Source organism: Pteropus alecto, unplaced genomic scaffold (assembly GCF_000325575.1).
Source record: "Pteropus alecto unplaced genomic scaffold, ASM32557v1 scaffold177, whole genome shotgun sequence".
NCBI lineage: Eukaryota > Metazoa > Chordata > Mammalia > Chiroptera > Pteropodidae > Pteropus > Pteropus alecto.
The window spans coordinates 3592235-3609592 of NW_006442207.1; the positions used below are offsets into that span (position 1 = coordinate 3592235).

At 36.5% G+C, this 17358-nt stretch overlaps 1 protein-coding gene and 1 long non-coding RNA gene across 2 annotated transcripts in view; one reads left to right on the forward strand and one right to left on the reverse strand.

Moving 5' to 3' along the window:
• Nucleotides 1–12186, reverse strand: part of TRUB1 (TruB pseudouridine synthase family member 1) — a 30786-nt gene extending 18600 nt beyond the window's left edge. The window contains exons 1-3 of the mRNA XM_006920838.3: nt 11845–12186; nt 8592–8690; nt 2816–2871 (exon numbers count right to left, since the gene is read on the reverse strand). Of these exons, the coding sequence (XP_006920900.1) occupies nt 2816–2871; nt 8592–8690; nt 11845–12127 (438 nt within the window). The 5' untranslated portion in view covers nt 12128–12186. The remainder of the gene's footprint in view (nt 1–2815; nt 2872–8591; nt 8691–11844) is intronic.
• Nucleotides 12187–12281: 95 nt separating this feature from the next.
• LOC112470128 overlaps nt 12282–17358 on the forward strand; it is a 16913-nt gene continuing 11836 nt past the window's right edge. Inside the window, exons 1-2 of the long non-coding RNA XR_003042849.1 lie at nt 12282–12333; nt 12487–12650. This is a non-coding gene — a long non-coding RNA (uncharacterized LOC112470128). The remainder of the gene's footprint in view (nt 12334–12486; nt 12651–17358) is intronic.

Sequence of the window (17358 nt, forward strand, 5' to 3'; positions counted from 1 at the left end):
TACCAAAACAGAATACAGTGAAAAAAAGCTAATGATAAGAGAAATGTGATCACTGGCAGGGCAAAGCTTTCCTTCTACAAGAGAGAAAGCTAATGAAGAAGACAAGGAAAGCCTCTCCTCTTAAATCTTACTCTGATCTGAATGGAAAAGAATGTGAAAAAGGAGTTGAGTGGCATGAATAATCTCTGGTCTTCAAAAGGAAGCAAAATAATCTATTAGCCTAAAGATTTTATTGAAACGGTCAGCACTGCACCCATTAATTGATAGTGGTTGTATAAAGCAGCATTATGATGAACAGGATTCTAAGGATGTTCATTGGTTCAATAGGAAAGTGTTAGGCCATGTTTAATTAGCAACATCTCTAATTAGGGCTGTAATGAGGGAAGAGCGAATGGCTGTAACATGAATATCAAATATCTGCCATCCTAGAAGTAAACATTTCTGCTCTTGCAGTAACCCTACCCTACACATATAAATCTAATTTTCTGTGATGCAAATGAAAAATCACCTCTAAAAGTAGGACGTAGAGAAAGAGTAAACATTAAGTCAAATGGTAGGTCTGTGTCCAGTTAGTAGGCTGCAGGCATCAATTCATTTTTTAATGAAATAGAAGGAAAAATATCAAGATTATGTTGTTAGAGTTGTTTGATAAAATTTTTGATTTTTAAACATGTATGTGTATACAGGGTCATGATATAAAATGAATTTCTTACTACGGGTTTTGGTCAAGTTTTAAAAGCCACTAGATAAGAAAATCTCTAAGATTTCTTCCAATGCTAAAAACAATATCTATTTTTAAAAATTCATTAGCAGTTTTAACTACTTTTGATAAAAATGTAATCTTCAACATAGTTAAAACTAAAATTTAAATGAATTTTTCAACAAATACATAATCTAAAACTAAAAGTATAGACAATACAAATAACTAATGAGATAATAATCTTATTTTTGAAATGTGAAGCATCCAAGAACTAGGTTTCTGAAATAAGATGTGCCTGAGATTTTCTATTTAAGACGTTAGTGATTTCACTGTGTGACATTCAGCTTTCTTAGCTAAATACCAAAATGATTTATGATAAAGCTTAAGTCAGAGCCAATGATGTATTTACATTTTCAGTCATCATATTTCTAGAAATATGCTTGGAATTTACATGTAAAACCTTTCAATAATATACAATGTGTTTTATGTATTTGTGGTTGGGGGTGAAGGGGTGAATAGTAAATAATCCAATGAACCCAGCATGTTTTATCTTGGGAAAATCCAAACAAATTCCTTAATGTAACTATATCTTTTTTGTTATTATAAAAAGTCATTGATTTATTGTAAAGATTTTGGAAAATACCAAATAATGTTTAAAAAGAAAACAAAAATCATCCATAATCCTATATCAAAATTACCATTGCTTATATTTTGGAGTTAAGAAACAATATTAAGCAACTGGCAAATATCATGTTTCAGAAAGCAATTCTAACTGTGTGTGTCAGTATTTAAGCACAATGTACAAATTTAAAATAAAAGTCAAACTCATCCAAATACAATTTTTGTATTCTGTAATTTTTCAACACCAACATTCTGAAGACTGCAACACTGAAACTTTTCCATTTATCTAAGGCATCAGGATCCTTTCCAACTGAAAGACACAGGTTTTAGGCCAGTTAACCAAAATGTGATGTCAAAGACACTGTGCCTTCTGGGGCTTTTTATTTTAAGAAAAGCTTACTTAGACCACTGTCACTCAGAATGTGGTCCAAGGGACAGTATTCATGACAAGATAAGTTCAGAAAATGAGGATGTTTAAAAGTTTTTCAGAAATTTGATGCTGTCATAACATTTTACAGAAGTCATCAATTGATCTGCAATGAATTGAAAAACTTTTAAAATGGTCTTTGACTACATTTTTTAAAAAAGAAACAATTTAGACAGAAATCACTATAACAAGTATATTCATTCCATTTGAGCAAGGGTTTTAAAACAAAAAGTTTAGCCCAGGGACGTGCTGAAATTCTTCTCTACTTAATGGCATATTAATCTTCCTCCCATAGGCATTTTCACCGGCCCCTAGCCCCAACTATTATAACCCAGTTACTAATTAGAATACAGATGTTATTATTTCTTTTAGAGCTGGAAGAGACCCTAGAGAGGATCAAATCACTTTTCCTAAGGAAAAACTGAGAGGCCCAGAAAGGTTAACCACTTTGACATCTTGTTTCAGTGTTCCTTCCACCCTCTTCCTCACGAGGGTTACTCACTGAATGCCTGAAGGGATCTAGGTGTAAGCCCTCCCGTTTCTGTATGACCCCCTCCTTTCTCTTTTCCAGCATCTCTAAAAGTGCCTTTGAATTCAGTCAAGGCTACCCTTATAGATGAATGATGTAACTCATCATTTAAAGAAGCCCAATTCTTTACTTTAGCAAAATTTGTAACCACTGTTTTTTTGTTGTTGTTGTTGAAAGTGCATGGTTTACAAAATGGTATTGTTTCTATAAAAATTCCAAGGTTTAAAAAAATCTGCTAACAGAATGGATGATCTATAAGTTCCTTTTCATCTAAGAAATATAATTACATAAAAAACTAAATATAATTTTTAAAAAGTTATGGGCACCTCAGTTTTTGCTTCTATAAGTCAAATTTTTTTCTTATAGTCTCAATATTCTGATTCTCAGATATCATTATTACAGACATTGTGATTAACACTCAGGACTGATATTCATTCATGCAATTTATATAGGTTATTTTTTTAACTGAGAAAATCTAAAACATGGTCATTAAGAAAAACATTCAAGAAAAAAAGCAGAACTATGTCAGTAATCTTACCTTGGACCCTGACAACATACTGGTCAACATTTTTGTTCCCCTTCCAATTCCAACCACTACAAATCAAAGAAAGAAATATTAGGACACTCTATTCTGAAAAGTAGGTTTTTAAAATATCTACATATTTTGGTCATAATATCCTGGCATATGTAATGTAAAATTGGAAAGCACATATATTTAGCATGATTTTAGGGCTCCCATTATTCCATCAGTTAAACCTGTCATGCCACTAAGAAATTCTGAGGAGGGGATGGGAGAGAGACTTTTTTTCTTTCTCAAAGACTAAAACATGGTAGAAACCTCGACCTAGTCGATTAGGTAATAAAAAAATTTTAGAAAAATCTCAAAGGATTCACTAGAATTTTATATGGGCATCAGTGAAAAGTACATGTACAATTAACCATGGTATGATAAAGTCTTTTGAGAGAGTTCATTATTAAACAAAGCAAAAGCCATCATAAGCCATCATCACAGCTAATGAACCATTTAAAGATGATTAGTGCCCAGCAGTATACGATCAACAAAACAGAAACATAACAGATCAACCCAACACAAAGAAGAATACAGGGTAAATGAAAGCCTGGAGAATGTATGTTCACACAGACGGTATATAAAGTACAATGACCCAACTGTCTCTTCAACGTCAAACATTATTTACCCTGTGAAAACACATTTCACCAGGTGGGGATGAGAGCACGTAATAATTTCTTCACTATACAGCAAGCAAATTTTTCTAAGAATTGAGGTATTTCTCATCAATGTATAAAATTTTATAAAAGGACACATATAACCACAATTCAGAATTACAAGAGGAAACAAGGAGAAACGATTGGCAAGCTGAGTTATCATGAATATTTATAGCAGACAACACTCCCTGAGTTTACTATGTGTCAAATTCCACTCTAAATGCTTTCCATTCATTAGCTCATTTAATCCTTATAACAACCCTAAAAGATAATTATCCCTACTTTACAGATGAAAAATTGAAGCATAGAGAGGCTAAGAACTTTGCCCAGCATCTCACTAGTAGTTAAAACTGAGACACAGACCCCTTCCCTTTTCGTTCTCCTTGCCACCTTGCTTACTGCCACCAGCCTATCCGCCTAAACCACTGCAAACCCGACTTTTCCACATTCTACCCCTTCCTCTCCAAAATCATGCCATTTGATAACCACTTCTGAAAACCTATATTGTACACTACAAAGCCCTCCGACAATCTTCAATAGCGCCAAAAGGCCTACAGTGCCAGTTCCTTCGTAAAGTATTCAAAGTCCACTTGCTGAAACCCAGCTCGAATCCCAACTCCTTCGTAAATCTATCCCAAATCTAAGCTTCTATGATAGAGTCATGTTAGTTTAAGGACTAAGATAAAAAACTGTCTGCCTTCAGTATCCTCTTCAAACGGTAGCTGCTATTGTGAGGCAAAAAACTTTATATAATAATAACAACAAAGATTCAATGCAATTTGATTCCATTCAATTTTACTCCATACTTTTAATGGAACAGCATATTTCTCGACTTTGAAAATGCTTATAATCTCATAGGGAAAATAAAATACAGACAAGGGAAATCACAAGTGCTCAAAAAATGTTGCCAGCACTACTAACAAAACTGATAATTTCAATGACTTCAAATAGGGAATGGTTAAATATATTGTATTTTACTTATACGACAGCACATTATGTTGCTATTAAAAATGTCTACTTCCCTTTCAGAACTGCTTTTGCTGCATCCCATAAGTTTTGGTATGTTGTGCTTCCATTTTCATTTGTCTCAGGTATTTTTTGATTTCTCTTTGATTTCTTCTTTGATCCACTGGTTGTGCAGAAGCATGCTGTTTAATTTCCACAGATGTGTGAATTTTCCAGGTTTCCACCTATTACTGATTTTTAGTTTCATACCACTGTGGTTGGAGAATACTTGATATGATTTCAACTCTTTAAATATATACACTTATATTTGTCAATTATTCATCAATAAAGTAAAATAAATGTTTACAAACTTTTTTAATTAACATGATAAAATGTGATATTATGTAAGTGACAAAAACAGGACACAAGTTTACATACAGTAAAATAGTAAAACAACTCGACTTCTAAAATTTGCATAGACAAAAAGCTAGGAGGAAATATGGCAAAAATGTTAACAATAATTAGTGCTAAAAGAGGAAAAATCATTAATTTTAATTTTCAACTTTGTTTTTTTGTATTTCCTAATTGTTCTACCATAATTTTATAAATATTAAAGTTAAAAAATCATAATTTTTAAAGTGGTAAATAGAAACTTGGTTTCCAGTTTAAGTGATTTATAATAAATAGGTGTATTAGTTTGCCAACATAGTGGTAAAACAATAAACTTATTCTCCTACAATTCTGGAGGTCAGAATTCTGAGATGGGTTTTACTATGCTAAAAATCCAGGTATCAGCATGGCTGTATTCTTTTCCGGAAGCTCGAGGAGAGAGCCTTTCTCTAGAGCCTTCCTAGGGGAGCTTCCTTGCCTTTTCCAGCTTCTAGAAAGTGCTCACAGTCCTTGGTTTGTGACTCCTTTCCTTACTCCACAGCAATCCAATCACTCCAACCTCTGCTTCCTTTACCACATCTCTCTTTCCTGTCTCCTCTTTCACTTTAAAAGACTATTTGTGATTATACTGGGCCCACTTAGGTATTCCAGGAGAATCTCTTTAAGTCAGCTGATTAGCAACATTAATTCTATCTACAACTTTAACTCCCCTTTGTGATGTACCCTTAAGTATCTGTAGGTTCCAGAGATTAGGATGTGGATATCTTTAGGGAGCCATTATTCTGTCTAACACAGGATTTCTGAGAATTTTATAAGCCCTCTTTAGAGAATTATTTAGGAGATACACACACACACACACACACACACACACACACACACACACACAATACATGTATATATCTATACATTACATATATAATAGATTAATAGAATTATAAACCTGAATTTCAGATATCGTCAATTGCCAGCTAAATTCTTAAGTTTGTACCCTTAATATTACAAAGAAAAAAACAGCAAAAACAGTTTAAAATATTGAAAGTAAAAGTACATTTTTTCACACATCGTTTTTTTTAAAGACCTTTATAAAGAATGTCACAGATTACAGTATATGTCTCTATATTATAGATATTTTAATAAACCTTCTGAGAGTTATAGTACATACTACCCCTTTTTAAGAGATAAACTAAGATTCATAGAGGTTTTGGGATTTGCCCAAGGTGTGTGTAGTTAATAAATAAAGCAGCCAGAACACAAATTCATATATGATTAGAGCTCAGTGTTTACTTCACCATGCAACAAAAATCAACTCTTAGCAGTCTCTAGAACTGCTAACTTTGACCAAATATCCCTTATTTTGTGACTGACTACCTACTCTTTTTTTTGTTTTTACTTTATTCCTTATTGGAAACTTTATTCTTTATCAGTTTTAGAAGAAAAATTCATAAATTTGACATATGAACGTATATCATCATAAAAGTCCCTGTGTGTTTAAATATAAATTAAGCTTCCAAATGAAAAATTATTTCCAATATAATCTCTCCCACTCATACAAATCTCAGCCAAATGCCACCCCTTTGTAATACTAAAATGGAAGTTTTGACAAGATCCCTCAGGTTTAGGGTAAAAAAATAAATTTATTTCATTCACTGCTCAAATATCAGTATTTTTTACATACTAATTAACAAGCACCAGAAATTAATACGATTGTTCTATTCACAAATAGGCAGCAGATCTTATCCTCGCTCTTTTTGTACTCATGGTGCTGTACCTTGGAAAACAGCAGAAGAGAATGGTTACGGCAAAGAGGCTTCAAATCGAGGAGTTCCAAACTGATAGGAATTGTAAAGCCACAACTAGGACCAACGGCAAAAAATGCTGTGACTGGTAATTTCTGTAATGGGGATGGGGAGAACATAGGCAGGAGTGCCAGGTATTTGCCATCCCAAATTAAGATAGAAGCTTTGGAACCGAGCAGACCTGGGTTCAAATCCTGACTTTGACATTCACTAACTATGACAATGCGTATGTTATTATTTAATCTCTGGGGTCTTCATTCTTTTTGTAAAATAGGGATAATGATACCTACACTATAGGTTTATAATAGGGATTAAAGTATATAATTTATGAATGTTGTAAGCACATAGTAAGTGCTATACAATGGATATCATTAGTTATGGTAAGAAACAGTAATATTAAATTGTCAGAATTTGCATATTCAAATTCTCTAATTTAGGAAAATGGATTTCCTTGTGTTTTCTACCTTATGTAAAGATACTTTTGTCAACAGGAATTTAAACATATCTATAATTTTAGAAAATGCAAATTCATACTTTGTTTCTAATTTCTTGAAAAATGTATCCTTTTTTCCTAAATAAGTAGTCATTTCTTTTAGATCACTTGGATCAAGTTCATTGTTTGTTTTTATCTAATTTTAGCTCTAATCAAATGGATTGGATACTGTAGCAGTTATAAACCATGAGTCACAACCCATTAGTGCATCATGAAATCAATTTAGTAGATTATGACCAGCATTTTAAAAAATGAAATAGAATAAGATATGAAATATCAGAGCATGTAAAAAGGAAAGTAGTGTTCCATCAAAGTTTGTTTCTAGTATGTGGGGAGGCGGGGAGGAGGGGAATTCCCATGTATATATTTCTGTGACAATGAATGTAGTAACAGAAAAAGTTTGTACAACATCCCTAGCCTGTTGATACACACTTTAGCAATTCATAAAGACAGATTTTAGTACCTCTACCAGATGCCAAAATAAAAAAGGATAAATGACTTTTCTCCCCTCAATCAATTTTACCAAATTTCCTCTGTAAGCAATAAAACACTCAACTAATATGTCTCCAAGAGAAAGTGACTTCTTCTCAGGAACTATAAGATTCACCTTTTCAAGAGAGCTGATCTCAGAGATTAGATTCCACATAGGCAAAAAAAAAAAAAAAAAAAATCACAGAAAAAGAGTCCCCCACGCCCCCGCAAAAGAATCCCCAAGACCACTCAATGTTGAAAGATTCATACAACTCAGGTTTACTACAATGACGTAGTAAAGTTACATAGCTGAATCACAGGAAAAAAAAAAAACACTGGAGAAATCCATGCATAGGTTTGCTTATCCTCTCTCCCTCCGATGGGGAGGTGAGACACTGGAGCACGCTCCTTTCTCTAACAATGAAAAAAGCAGTAACATGTGCGTAATCTTCCTGCTCGAGGAAGCCATTAGAAACTCAGCACCTGAATGTTTTCTTATGGGGGATGGTCACTTAGGCACTCTCTGCCTGCGTGGTAGGACAAAGTTCCAGACTTCAAGAAGGAAAGCGGGTGTTCAGCACAAACAAAAACTGTTCACACAGTTGAGGCACAGCAAACCACCCTTATCAGATACAGAAGACTGGGAACACCCCCAAAATCCAAGTTCCTAGATGCCAGCCAAGGGCAAGCCTTGTTAGCAGGCTTCTTAAAGATAGTGATTTGGGGCCTGCTATGTTAACTCTTTTCTGTACAGATACAAACCTTTTTTCAAAGCCCTATCCATACATAAAAGAGACAACTTCTAACAGCCTTGTATACCTCTTACCATTTAAGGGCTTCCTTAGAAGATGGCACTATAAATCCAGATCTGAAATATTCCAAAGTACACTGAAAAGGGCATGGTTTCATCTTATCTTTATCTCATCTGTTCTCAATCAATATTTCTTTCTGATATTAAGTGAAAGTTACTCTAAACTTCTATTCATATTTCTTACCCAGAACTCCTCGGGCTGCGCTGTCTAGAGTCCCTCCATGCCCAATTTTCAAAGTCTGCTTTTTCCGCTTGGTCCATTCTGGAGAAGGCATTCCAGCTTCTAAGAGAGTAATTGGGATGAAAAAAGGTAATTACCAAGATGAGTGAAGTAAGATCTCCATGAATATGGTGGAGGGAGGATAGACAGAATATTCAAAACAAACAAAAAGTATTGTACAAACTTAACATATTAAGATTATGACATCATTACTAGCAAAGAACAGATTTTTAAAAGTATAGCCACTCCCTAAATAACAAAGAAATAGTACTCCAAAATTAATGGTCTAGAAACTAGAATTCATTTTCCCAGGGGAAAAAAAAACCATTTAAAAAAAGTGGGTAAATATATAGGCTAACCCACAAAGATCTAGTAAGCTGCTGGTAGTAGTAGGCTGTTTGATAGAGAATGATGAAAAGTTAGTTTTCATATAAGCAACTAGTTTTAAAAGTCCTCAATTTCATTTCTAAATCCATTTTGTTCCCTGGCATTCTTTTCCAGTACCCTCAGCTACCTAATGGTGGGAATACATCTCACACAGAGCTACTTCTAAGAACACTAAGTTCCCAAACTCTCCGTATTCATTGTCCTCCTCTCCTAATCAAAACTCTCAATTCCTTAAAGAAATTAATCTCAACAAAAGTTTATGTGAGAAGTAATCTTTTAGGGTGCCTCCTAACCTTCAAGGGACATAGATTAAAAAAAAAAAGGAAAAAAAAAAAAAGAGGATGCCAACCTGACCTATCTCACATTTCCATCGTAAAAATATAGTGAAATAATGCAATCTGGAAGTGTTTTGGAAATGACAAAACACTATAACAATAAGTTCTTGTTACTGCTATTGCTACTGTTATTGTTACTGTATATAACAATACATTCAGAGAACACTGGCTACTGGACTTCAAACGAGAAAGGAGAGGAGTAGGAACAGCTGTATTGATCTATACTGCCCAAGCCCATCAAAACTTCCTTACCGCCACTGACACAGAGAAGATAGAAAATGGAGCAAAAGAAAACAGAGAGGACAGAGAAAGGACAAGGGGGAAAGCAAAGTAATAGAGGAAAAACCAGCCTAAATGCCTCCTCCCCGCCAAAAATGTGCTGCGCTGCTCAGCCTCATCACATAATTACCACCTACTGAGAGAGAACCGTGGTGTCTAGAACACCGTCCTAGTGCTCTCTCTGAGGATGACATCACCACGCTTAGAAGGGCTCAGTCAACCTTCTTTAATATAAACCTATAAGGCCGTGGCTAGGCTTCAAACCCCTCTCCTTTCACTTGCAGCCCATTATGGATCTCTCGCCCTTGAATTTATAAAAACCTTTTGGGGAACTCTCTTTGTATTTTCAACTTGACATTATAAATTTACTGTCTTCCCTTTGGATCCAAATTTACCTCTTTCAAGTGTGAAGATACATCATCTCTACTATATTGGGGCTTGGTTCACCCCACTGGTTCCATGCATGGATAAATTATTAAGGTCTTTTCTAGCTCTAAAATTCTGTAATGTTTCAGACCTTGAAGGATTCAAACAGATAAAGAAGAGGAGGGATTTTAGTGTGACATGAATCAATGTAAGGAGAGTCGAAGAATGTTAATACATAGAGGCCATGACCATTGACTGGGGTTGTCAAACCTGGCTGGTACTAGAATGTGGTGCCCTGTAATCTGTATCTTTAAGAACCTTCCCAGGTAATTACAACAACCAGTCAGAAAGGCATTTGGGAAGCCCTGGTCTGGCTAATATAAACAGAGAATAGGCCAATCGCAAGCAAGATAGAAATGGAGAGTAGTGAGAATGTCTATATCTGAGTGACCAGCTTCCAGAAGTTGGCCCAGCAATAGCCCTGAAACAATCGGATGAAGTTTCAAGAAGAAACTTCAGCTCTTGGAGGCTGATTAACCAGAAGGCCAGGATATGGCTTTGATCCTATGAGAAACATAAGAGAAAGAATGGTAATCATTACCTTGAGGATCAAAAAAGCCACAGGGTAGCTAACAAATCAGGCCCGAAAGCAGCAATTCCGTGAAGGAAACGCTATGAAGACCCCACAAAACTTGTCCTTGATGCAATTCCTTCTTTCAGCAAGCCCTGTACCACCTATCCCTACAGGTAACACATATATAAGGAAAGTTTAACAAAAGAATGAGTAGATATAACACTGGAATTAAACATCTGCAAGAGTGTATCTATTGCTATTAAACATTTTAATCCGTATTGTGTAAATTTTAATAAATTCTTATTGAAATAGTTTTTCATTAAAAAATGTAAAGTTTTCATTAAAAAATTTAAAGTATTCCTGACAGACTTTATAAATTTTTTATTGGTTTAATGGAAAGACAGGCCATGGCCAAACTCTCAAGGCTTTAAATTTCTAGCAAGTTTTACCACCAAAGACTGCAGAAATTACTAGGTTACCAGCTCAGTTAAGGGAAGCGATGCCATCTTTCATCTTCACATCTCTATATGCTAGCACAGACCTGGATTATTGTAGGTGTCCAACATAACTAAGGTTCCTTGATGCCACTGTCTGAAACGATCTCCCAGTGTATATGAAGAAACAAACAAAAAGAACGCTTAGAGAAGTGACCAAGTTCTATTTAGTGTTTCTCAAAATGAGGTCTATAGACTACTTACACCAGAATCACCTGGAGCAAATTTAAAAATACAGTTTCCTAAAAATACCTGACCCTCAGAATCACAGTCTCTGGGAGGGCAGGGACTAGAAAGCTACATTTGTATAAGACTCTAAGGAATTCTCATGCCCACTGTGTGAAAACCACTATCTTAAGTTTTGGTTAACAAAGTAATAGCTGCATTTTCAACATATTTTTAAAAATGCAACTTTGGGGGGTAGAGTCAGTGTTTCCTTTGGGTAGAGTTCACCTACGTGAACCAAAAGAAAAAAAAAGGTTCTTGAGGAGTCCGATTACAGAAAATTGGTCTGCAAGCCCAACAGCACAGGTTAATGTGTGTACGCGCGGGTTATTTTGTTTTGTCCCCTTGAGAGCGACAAGTGCAGACTAGGTTACAGGAGTTCACGTCAGGGCAAGTCGAAGCCCGAGATTTCTGTCCAGATCCAATTCAGGGGTTATTCTCCCTTTCCCTTCTTTTTATCGCTCGAGTCCTGAGCGCGCAATCAACCCAGCGCTCTCTCCACGGCTTCCGCTCACGCGGTGACCGCTTCAGCCTGGTCCCCACCCGGGCTGCAGTACCTGCCAGCAGCTTCTCCTTCAGCCGATTCAGCAGCTCGGCTGAAGTGGGCCCTTTGGGCTTGTGCACTGCGAACACGCCGCTCAGGGACAGGAGCTTAGTAGCCAGAGCGGCCTTGGAGCCCCTGGCTTCGCATCTGGTCCGTGCGGCCGCCGCGACCGCCGCGGCTGCAGCCGACACTGGCGGGGTGGCAGCCGTGGCTGCAGCTGTTCCTGCGGTTTCAGGGACTGGGGCTGTGTCTGTTTCTAAAGATGACGACAGCACCGCCGCCTCAGCAGCTGCCATGCTTCTGGACCCCAGACTTGTTTTGTATCCCAGAGTCGCATGCTCATGACGCAACAAGAGGGCGCCCGGCATCCCTTCATCTTTCCCAGACTTCGAAGCTGGGCGGACGGGGTGAGAATGCGGTCGCAAGGGCTTGTGGGGATTGTAGTCCATAGCCTTCCTGTGCTGGCTGAGAGGTGGCTGTGTCTCCTGAGGGCTCTGATGGAGTAAGTAGCAATTCTATAATCTTATCTGTTTCTTAGGTGATGTTAGTTCGGTGCCAGAGGTGTAATTTAGAGTTGCACAACCCTAACACCAAGTCTATGTATATTTTCGGCGAGAAATCTCTTCACATGCCGCCTGTCCCTACTCTCTTCCAGAACTAAGAAGACCCAGCATCCAAGAATAGAAAATTTAAAATTCTGACTTTTACTGCGGCTGGGGAAGAACCATGCTTCCCTTGGTTCACTGCTTCATTCAATTTATTGTGCTTTTGGATTCACGGTTCAGAATTAAAATACACCCGAATGTAAGCTGTATTAGGGTAAGGAACTTATTTACCTGTTCGCTGCTGTATTGTCTGTTAGTGCTTCACACATAGTAGGTGCTTAAATAACTATTTGGGAATGACTAAATGGACAAGTTCTTCAGGTTCCCAAGAGAAACTTCTAGGCCCAGCCAGTGCTGGGTTTGTTTTGATACACCTCATGCACCTCTGTCTACCCCACAACCGCACAACCCATGTATAATTCTTAATAATTGTAAGATTTTTAGTACTAACTTGTATGTGAATTGCTTCCCATTATAACGCATTGCTCAGACATCAAAAAGCATTACTGCAATTCATAAAATTAAACTACTCACTATTTGAGGCCCCTCTAGAAGTTATTCACTCCTCAACAGAATCCAGGAGCATTGGCAGAATATGGAAAAATTCTTCATTTTGCTTTTGCTCAAGATACATTAAATGGTATGAATATTGTGAGACAAAGTTTGTCTTCATTGTTTCTTCAAATTTCCTTACAACCACCCTTTCTCCTCACCATCCTCTTGAACATTAATATCTAGTATCCTGATGATGCCACTTAGCTGCTCAGAATCACCAATTGTGGGATCTCATTTGAACTCGCCCCATTCATTCAACAAATACATGACAGAGCAATGTTTTAAAGACTTTATTTCTTCCTATATTTCACCCTCATTTCAATCAGATTACTAGACTCTAATTAAGCCTTTGGGGTGCACAACAATGCAAATGTACTTAATGCCACAGAGCTAGACACTTAAAAATGGTCAAAATGGGAATTTGTATGTTATGCATACTATACCACAAAAAGAAAGGCCCAAAAAAATCATTGGGGGTTGATTGGTTTTCATGGTGGAATGCAGAAATTCCTAGAAGGAAGTTACTTACTCTTGTGGTCAATTACGAAAAGCCTAAGCTAACTGAAAACATGCATGAGGGTACCGTGGAGGATAGGAGAGAAAAGAATGAATTTGAGAATAAGGAGAGAGAAACTAAAAGATTGACAGGTCCCATGATCAGTGGATACTTGAGCCTGCTTTTCCAATGGCATGACTTCAGATAGGATGGCTGTACCCTAAAGAACAAAGCATTCTTTAGCCTCAACAGAGATTTCTGTGCTTTCTTCTTGCCATACAAGCAGAGAACCAGGGACTTTAAGACAAAGTTTCAAATAAACTTAAACAGTGATGACTTGGAGATTAGAGAGCCTTTTCCCAGTTGTCTAGACATCAGTAAGCTTCCCTAATTCTGTTGGACTCTGGGGTGGGGGCAGTGGACAGAGAGCATAACTAGGTGTGAGAAATAATGCTTTTATTTGAATTTTCCACAAGCCCAGTGCAGAATCAGCATTAATTTAATGAAAAGAAAACAAACAAAAAAATGGATATTTTTTGCACATTTTATTTCTGGAATGCTAGAGAACAGCAAAATTAATTCTACTCTGCTATTATGTCTGTGTTCTTGGCATCAGAAGCACCAAGCTTTAATTTTCCAAGTTAACCAACAGCTCCTACCTTGGGTAAGCCTTGAATTTATAAGTTGTATTACTTAATACATGTATGAGTTAGGATTCTTTGTTTGCGAATGACAGAAACTCATTCATACCAACTTAGGATTTATCAGAAAGATTTTTAAAATATGATTTATCAGAAGTATACTGGAATACTATGCAAACCTGGGAAGTTCTCTCTGTCTTTGATTTTCTCTCTCTCCCCACATCTGCCTTTCATGCTACTCTCTTATATAGTCTTCATTCTTCTGTTTTAATTTTAACAGGCTTTTTTTCCTACTCCTCATTCCACATTTTTTGTTTAAACCATTCTGTTTTGATCCAATTCTAAAAAAATTCCGGCCACCTACAGAACATAGCACTTCATTCATTTTATCCCTCAACCACAGTACTCTCCTTGCTCACTTTCCTGCTTGATTTTTCTCCAAAGCATATTTTATCTGACATACCAAATATTTACTTATTTTGTTCACTGACATATTTCCTCCATCAGAATGTGAGCTCCATGAGGAATCTTTGTATGTTTCACCCATTGCTATATCTCCAGGGCCTGGAATAGTGTCAGGTATAGCACTCAATAAATAGCAGTTGAATAAATGAATGAACAAACATGGAAGCTCCAGCAGAAACTATGTAGATAGAGGGGAGTTAATGCCAGTTCTCAGAGAAGTAGAGTGCCGAACACATAAAATAATAGATGTAGATTCCAAGGGTCGCTTACCTCATGTGGTCTCAAATGCTTTTATCTCATTTTATGTATAGAACTGAGGGAAAGAGAGAATAAAATTACCTTATGGTATGTAATAAGACTCCAACTTTCTAGACCAACTGCCATGCTGTCCTCAACTACTCATGTGCCCTCAAGGGTTGTTAATTAACAAGACTCAAAAATCAATAAGACTTTCAGGTGTTATTCCAGATTTGCCACTGGGTCCTCCCATGGTTGCATTCCTGGGGCACTTATTTAATCCTTGTCATAGGCATGTATGCTTGGGAAAGTTATTCTTTACTAATTTTCCACTTGTTGCTCATCTATACAACTTCTTATAAATGATAGAATCATAGAACTCATAGTGCTTATAGATATAAACTTATAAACCATATAGTCTAAGTTTCTCATTTTAAAACTGAAGCACAAAAAAGTTGTTTTTGATAACCAATAAGAGAAAGTTGGGGATGCTCAAATCTATACTTGAGAAAGATATATGTATTTTTTAAATTTGGAGAAATGATGAGCATGTTTCACTGCATGAAATTTGAGAGAGCTGGAAAACTCTCAAAAAAGGAATTATCTTAATAGGGAAGATAATTAAAGAAACTAATGGTTGGTTGAATATGGAACTCTGCTGTGAGCTGATGTAGTTAAAAGAAATATATTATGGTTTCAATAGAGGTGGGCTTCTAATAAAGTTTACTTTCTAGGATATAAATATTTTAATGTTTAAATTTGATCATATATTTCTTTTATAATTAGGAAAAATAGTAGCAATAAAGTAAATTTTTAAATTAAGCAAAGATTTTTTGAAGAAAGGATAGATAATAAAAGACAAATACTAGAAAGTATCACAGACATGTAGGAATAAAGCCAGAAAAGCTAAAATCCTCTGGGAAGACGGAAAAAAAATTCCAGAGATATTAAAAGAAAATAAAAAAGAACTTTTAAAGATGATCAAGAAAGAGATCGATTTACTGCCTGAGGCCAATAGGATAGCAATGCCCAAGCAAAGCTCTTGCTTTGCCTGACTTTTCTACCAAGGAGAATGATTTTTGGATGAAAATGGGAATAGTAAGCAATTGATAAGAGGAGAATGATGTCAGTGAGAGGTGAAAATATTAGAAGAGGACATCTCTGTCCTAATCGAGGTTAGATCTCCTAGTCTAAAAATTATATCTTGAGGTCGGAGGAGAGGGGAGATGTGAGAACTTGCAAAAGAGATTGCTTACAGGAACTCTTTTGTTGAATATAAATATGCTGTGTGCTGGCACTTTACTTTCTAGAATTGCTAAGAATTCAAGTTATACTTGTGGAGAAAATGAAGGCTAGGCTGGGTGCTGGAATTTCACCACATGGTAGCCATTATTATTATTTACTATTACCATTTATTATTATTATTATCATTATTATCATTAGCATCATCGTCATCCCTATTTTCAATTGAGGAAAATGAAACTAAAGGAGATGAGGTCATTTGACTAAGGGTATATAGCTAACATAGAGCAAGCATTGGATGTGTTGGGGTCCCCAAGACCAAACCTCAGACAGGGTTTGCTAGAAGGACTCACAGAATTCAGAAAAGATGTGATCGATACTCGTGGTTACAGGTTATTACATAAAAGGGTACAGATTAAAATCATGAAAGGAAAAAGTATATGGGACGAAGGTGCCAAGATAAACCAGGCATAGGCTTCCAATTATCCTCTTAGTGGAGTCCCAAGGACAGTGCTTAATTTTTCCAGTAATGAAATGTGACAACATGTGTGAATTGTTGCCAATCAGGGAAGCTCACCTGACCCTTGGTGTCCAGGGTTTTTATTGGGCTTATAACTCCAGCATGACTGACCATAGCTACTTAGTTTCCAACCCCCAGATGTCAAATGGATACCAGGTGGCCTAAGGCCTCCTCAGGCACGCGAAAATAGATGTTCACCATAAGTCATCTTGTTAGTATAAACTATCTTATCTAACTGATACAGCGTAGCCCAAGGCCTCAGACATACTGGAACATTCTCATCAGGCAGAATATGCCTAGGGCTCAGAGATTCTCTCTCAGGAACCAGTCAAAGGCTAGTCTTTTCTTTGAAGTGAATAAGCAACTTGCTGAAGGTCCAACAACTAATAAGTGCAGTTAGATTTAGCAGGATCCAGGTTTGCCTGACTCCAAAGTCTATGATCTTAACCTGTACTCAGTAACCACTAACCAGTGCAGATAGGTTAGAGAGTTAAGCTGAATTTAAATGAATTTTTACAGAGTTAAATATTAAGTCCCAGACTAAAGATGCTAAAAACCATTTTTCAAGGGCTAGTCATAGAAAACATGGGTTAGAATCAACCTGAGTGAAAAAGTTTGGGGGATTTCAGTCTACATTGAGCTTTACATGAAAGCAATATAAAATGGCCACCAGAACAGCTAGTACAATCTTAGAAGCTGTAACAGAATTGTTATGTGTGGAATGAGGGAGGTTATCAGGTCCCGATGACATGGCTGACTCTACACA